This window comes from Propithecus coquereli, unplaced genomic scaffold (assembly GCF_000956105.1).
Source record: "Propithecus coquereli isolate 6110/MARCELLA unplaced genomic scaffold, Pcoq_1.0 Scaffold295, whole genome shotgun sequence".
In the NCBI taxonomy this organism is placed as follows: domain Eukaryota; kingdom Metazoa; phylum Chordata; class Mammalia; order Primates; family Indriidae; genus Propithecus; species Propithecus coquereli.
This window is the reverse complement of record NW_012148563.1, coordinates 207178-212838: the sequence shown is the minus strand read 5'-3', so window position 1 is coordinate 212838 and position 5661 is coordinate 207178. Positions and strand designations below refer to the sequence as shown.

The following is a 5661-nucleotide window of genomic DNA, read 5'->3' as shown; positions in this document are numbered from 1 at the left end:
AAAATTGATACAACCATTCCAGAAAATTGCCCACTTTGTCATTAAAGTTATCTCCCTGAGAAACAGTCCCTTGTGGGGAGAGGCAGGACTGTCCCATGCACAACCTGCACACTCAGACTGCCTGGCAAAGCTGCCTGGGGTGCGTTTCCCGCCGCGGAGGGTGTCTTGCCCTGGGGAGATGGGCTGCTAAGGGCTTCCCTTCCCCGGGAGCCCAATGTCACTCCCTGCAGGTCACCAGCGGCTGGCATCTGGAGTTTTCGGATAATTTCATTCATAGGTGGGCTTTTAGACAGGCTGCTGGCACCAGGGCCAGCCCCGACTCCTCCCCTGCGGTGAGGCTGTAACCAGGGGAGTCCCTTTCCTGGAATGAAGTCCATGGTATCCCCACCTCCCTGCCCACCCCATGCCCCTGCACGTCCTGAGCTATCAGAGAATGGGGATCATGTGCCTCCGTTTCCAGATCCTTTAAACATAAGTTTCCCCATAAATCCTGTGTCTTAAACCCAGACCCCATAAAGGAGAGATGTTTACTGTCATCCACTCGGCCTTAAGCCAAAGAACATTTCCTGGGGAGACTCAGCTTACACCTTCAAGAATGTTAAGAGTAGTATTGCTCCTAATAGCAAAAAATAGAAACCCAAATGCCCATTAAATATGGGCACACAATGGGCTGCACAGAGAAATGAACCGACAACCGCCCCATGTATCAACAGGGAGGAATCTTAAAAACTGAGTGTTGAGCAAAAAAAAAAAAAGAAAGAAAGAAAGAACATAAATGAATACTATAGCACAATTCCATGCATATCAAAAACAGACAAAGCTAAAACATGTTGTTTAGGGAAATACATATTCAAGTCATAAATTTATAAATAACAGTAAAGAATGGGTAACACAAAATTCAGGGTAGTGACAAGAGAGAGGAAACCCAAGAGGAAGGGCACATGGGGGACTTCTGAAGTGCTGGTGACACTGTTTCTCACGCTGGTGGTGAGTGCAAGGGCTTTCATTTTAATATTCTTCTTTATGATGGAAATTTACATTGATACATTCTTTTCTATGCATATTTCACAACAAGCATTTAGAAAGCAAAAGCTTCTATACTCAATTGTACATAAAAATTTTGAAAATCTGTGATGGTCATTTTTCCTCATGATATTTTTTATCCACTTAACTAATTTTGAGTCCACTTAACATGAATAAAGAAAACTCAACAGCTGTGTAAGCTCGTGAAATCAATGATCAGGGAAGAAGAGTGGTGATAAAAAAAACCTGCTTCGTTGCTAAAAATTCCCTCTGAAAATGCACTTGGCAGAGGTGCGTGTGTGCTCCAGGGCAAACGGGAATCCCCCAGAACTGAGACGCAGGGTGGTCTCAGCAGTTCTACCCATGAGGGCCACCTGCATCGGGGAGGCGGTGACCCGGAAGGGGTGCGGGAGGAATTCCATCCAGTGGGAGGCCACAGGTGCACCCCAAGAGAAAGAATTAGCCTCCCTCCCTCTCCTGGGTCACCAATGCCTGAAGCCAGAGGGACCCATCTGCAAAGAACCTCCCAGAGATGCTTCACTGCTTCGGGTAGAAGGAGGAGAGAAAGAGGGGGACGCTGGAGAAGCCACAGACGCCCTTCACCCACTATTTGCTTCTCACGGGCCGGGACGAGGGTGAGACTGGGAGGTGCTGAGGCCGGGGCGTGCACGTGCAGGAGCAGTCCCTGAGAGAGGGTGGCCCCCGTGAATTTTGCACCAGGGAGCCCCACTTGCCTAGTCACAAAATCAGCCCCCTTGTACCCCACCAGTGAGAACAAAATACTGAACAGCACCCCAGAACGCCCCCATTCCCACGGCTTCCCTTTTTTTCCAATGCCAGCCACTATCCCAACTTTTAACACCGTAGTTGAGAGGGAGTTTGGATGTCAGACTGGAGTGTTGTCTTCATTTCCTGGCAAATGAGAGTATCGGATACAGCCTGAGAGTGGGCAGAAACCTGTGGGAGGGAACTTCGCAGTGCCAGCAAGGCCAGGCTGGGGACAGACAGCAAGGTGCGAGGGAGACCAGCTCCTTCCAACAGCCTACCCTGAGTCCAGCTCATTCTCTGCCCCTTCTGTGTCCTGGAGGCAACGTGGAGGCCGGCTTGGAATGAGGGGGCACGCTGCCAAGAGCACAATTCGGAGGCTATTGCAAGAACAAATGCAGATGGACCTGCTCACAGGTCTCAGCTGGAGACGGGATCCAGATTCAAGAATCAGATCCGAAGCAAGAGCAGCAAGCATTCAATAGTGAAACAAACATTAAAGACACAGCACTTTCAATTTCCTCAAAGTCCTTTGGCAAATGCATTATTGAAGGACTTATTAAGGTAAAGTTACAACCTTTAAAACAGATGGTGCTCTGACTTACGCTTTCGCTGTAGGACAAGTCTGTGCTCCGAGACACGCTGGAGTACAGGGTCCGGGTGCTGTCCAGAGTGCCGTTCCTTCTGTTTCTCATGCTGAGCCTGGCTGCCTCGAAGGACATCTCTCCTGTGAAGACTGGGGGCAGGGGTAAGTTTGGGTTACAGACAGTGAAAGGGCTTCCTTCAAATCTCCACCCCTATGCCCCCTTCCCTCCACCCTCTCCTCTGCAACGTGCAGTGTCCTGAGCTCCGTCCTGCCCAGCAGGGTCACTGTACCCCTACCCCTAATTGCTTTTTGTCCTCTGGGACCCAGCTGGAGTTTCTGTCCCCCAGCATGTCTTCCCTGGTCTTCACCCCTGGATCAGGATCCCCTCCTGGGTGTCCCCTCTCTGCAGGGGCAGCATGCGTGGCACCGTATCACAACTGCCCCAGAAGACAGAGAGCTCCGAGAGGACAGGCCGCACCACGTGCATCACAGAGCACCACACGTGTGGTGCTTGCAGTAGCTACTTGCTAAGTTAGAGAGTTTGGAGTGAGGGCATTTGCAGAGCAGACTGTAGCTTCTGTCGGCCAGAGGACGAGCCCTCAGGTGGGCAAGAGGAACCCGGACCTGATCCCAGCAAGTGAAGCAGGAGAAGGACCTTGACCAAGTGTGGTGGGTAGAGCCTGAGGGTCAGTGTGTGCCAGGTCACCACGGGGACGCCCAGCACGTCTCTCTTGTTAGCCTGTGCATGACAGGAACTCATCTGTCATGGAGACGCTTCCCCAGGTCCTCCCTCTGTTCTTCTCACTCTGTGACACTCCCACCCCGCACTCCAGGAGCCCCCTCCCCTCCTGTCTCCCAAACTCCAGCTCAGACCCACAGCCCAAGCTCCAGACAAAACCACCAACACCTACTGGACCTCCCATGCTGTCCTGCAGACACGGTAAACGACAGCATCGTCTTTCCCTGCCCCTCCCTGCCTCCCCCTGGCTCCAAGCCCCTCTCTGTCTCCACCATATCCAAGTGCCAATTCCTCTTCGGGGCCTCTCCCAAGGCTCTCCAAGTGCCAGCACCTGCCACCCAGGGCCCTGCCTGCCTCCCAGCCTACAGCGCCCACCTCCCTCCTCTGGACACTCTTCCTCCTGGGACCCTGCCTTTCCCGCCTGCAGCCCTGCCCTCTGTCTGGAGCCCCCTCCCCACACCCCTCTAACGGGGCAGCACCCGCTCATCCTCCAGGCTCAGCTCACATGTCACTTCTTCAGGGAGATGCCCACAGGCCCAGGCTGGGCCGCCCCCGGCCCCCTGCTCCTGCAGCCCCTGCCACGCTCCCCCAAGTGTGGGTGCATCACAGAGCACCACAAGTGTGGTGCTTGCAGTAGCTACTTGCTAAGTTAGAGAGTTTGGAGTGAGGGCATTTGCAGAGCAGACTGTAGCGTGATCTATTCAATCATCTGTTTGGCCCCGTTCGCTTGCTGAGGCCAAGAACCGTGTCTATCTTGTTCACAACTAGACTTCGGGGCCCGGCACAGTGCATGAAGGAGAGTGACATAATATTTATTGAGTGAATAATTCGAATGAATCAATACCCCCTTGAAAATCCTCCTCAGGTTTGCAAACCACTTCCACGTCCCCTTCCACACCCCTGGATGCGGAACGTCTAAGACTCAGAGCAGACTCGCTGCGCGGCCCTACTCTGCTCCTGGTCCCTCATTCCATGATCCTAACTCCTCCGCCCAGACCGCCCAGTGGCCCTGACTCCTCTGTCTCGACCGCTCATCCCAGGCCTGCCACAAGACTCTGCCATGCCACAGAAACTGGACGCTTCTTTAAAACCTACGTGGAATGGTCAGTCCAGACTGTTTAAAACAACGAGCGCTTCTTTTACTTCTCTCCCCAGGCATTTCAAAGAGACGCTCAGACTATTAATTGGTACTTTACATACATTATTGCAAAACCGCAAATCAATCCTGCAAGGCATTCACTGTGATTCCCATACAGCAAATTGCTTCTAAGTAGGGCACCAATGGTTAGGAAGTGACTTCATTTGCCTCAGAATGAAAAACTGTTTATTTCTTGTTGCAATGGAAAAAGGGTATTTTTGCTTTTGAATCACGTTTCCATCAAACGAGAGATGGGGAAGCTGTGTAAGACAGGTCTGCAGCAAGCGCCCTGCTCTGACGCTTTGAATGCCTGCATTAAGTATTAGCTCCTAACTGGTTCTCTGAGGCCCATTGATACTCAAGGCGATTGATTCCGGTCTAGCATTCTCTACAAAGTCTACCTAATGGCTGCTCCAGGTGTGCAGGCTGTTCGTCTCCTAGACTCGTTCTTTCAGGATTTCAGGCTGGGACATGAAAGAAGCGTTGGAAAAAGGGACATAAGGCCCTAGGCCTGAGGGGAGAGATAGGAAAAGAGCCCTCAGGGGGCCTGGAGAGTGCAAGGAGGGATGGGCGGGGGAGGAGATGCCCCTGAGGAGGAGTGACCTGGACAGGCAGGGGGACAAAGCCATGCCAGGGGCAATCTCTGGGTAGGATATGTCATGTGCCAAGGAGAAGTAACAAAACCACAGCACCAGATTCCATAATCCAAAACCCTCTGGAACAATGGGCAAAGGGCCTAGACTCTAGATTCACCAAACAAAGGAGGACAAATCGCCAATCAACACAAAAACATACTAAACTTCACTTGTAATAAACCAGTAAGAGTTCAACAACAATGGAAACCAAGGGGAGATGTTTTCAGATGTAGTATCTGATATTGAGATGGGGTGGTGGGACAGACACTCTCATGATCAGTGGGGATTAAAGCCGTCTTACTTCCTGCAAAGCAATTTGCAATAAAGTTGCAAGGCATCTAAAAATTGTCATTGCAGACCCCATGAGTTGGCTCTGGAGAATCTTGATAAAAGAATCAGAAACACATAAAAAAGTTATACTCAGAGGAGGTTCATTGCTGAGTTATTTATAATTGGGAAAATTGGAAATGACCTAAAAATCTCCACCAAAAGGAGAACGTTAACATCCAAAAGAAGTAAGACGACAATGCCGTGAGGGGGTGTCTTTCAATGACATGGAAAGATTACTATGATTTACTGTGAGTAGAAAAAGAGCAGGAGCCAGGAAATCACAGTGGCTGAACGCTCTGGCTTTGGAGACAGTCAGCTTGGCTTCAGCCACTAACCCTACGACCTTGAGCCAGCCACGTACCCTGCAGTTCCCTTGCAAAGGCAGCTCAGCGGCTGTCGTGTGACCTGTCTTCAGTAAATGCAGCTATCGCTGCAGGAAAGGCAA

At 51.2% G+C, this 5661-nt stretch overlaps 1 protein-coding gene across 1 annotated transcript in view; it reads right to left on the bottom strand.

Annotated features, from left to right (window-relative positions):
- TRPM8 (transient receptor potential cation channel, subfamily M, member 8) overlaps positions 1 to 2510 on the bottom strand; it is a 68327-nt gene extending 65817 nt beyond the window's left edge. Inside the window, exon 1 of the mRNA XM_012648859.1 lies at positions 2394 to 2510. Coding sequence (XP_012504313.1) covers positions 2394 to 2510 — 117 coding nt within the window. The remainder of the gene's footprint in view (positions 1 to 2393) is intronic.
- Between the last annotated feature and the right edge of the window lie 3151 nt (positions 2511 to 5661).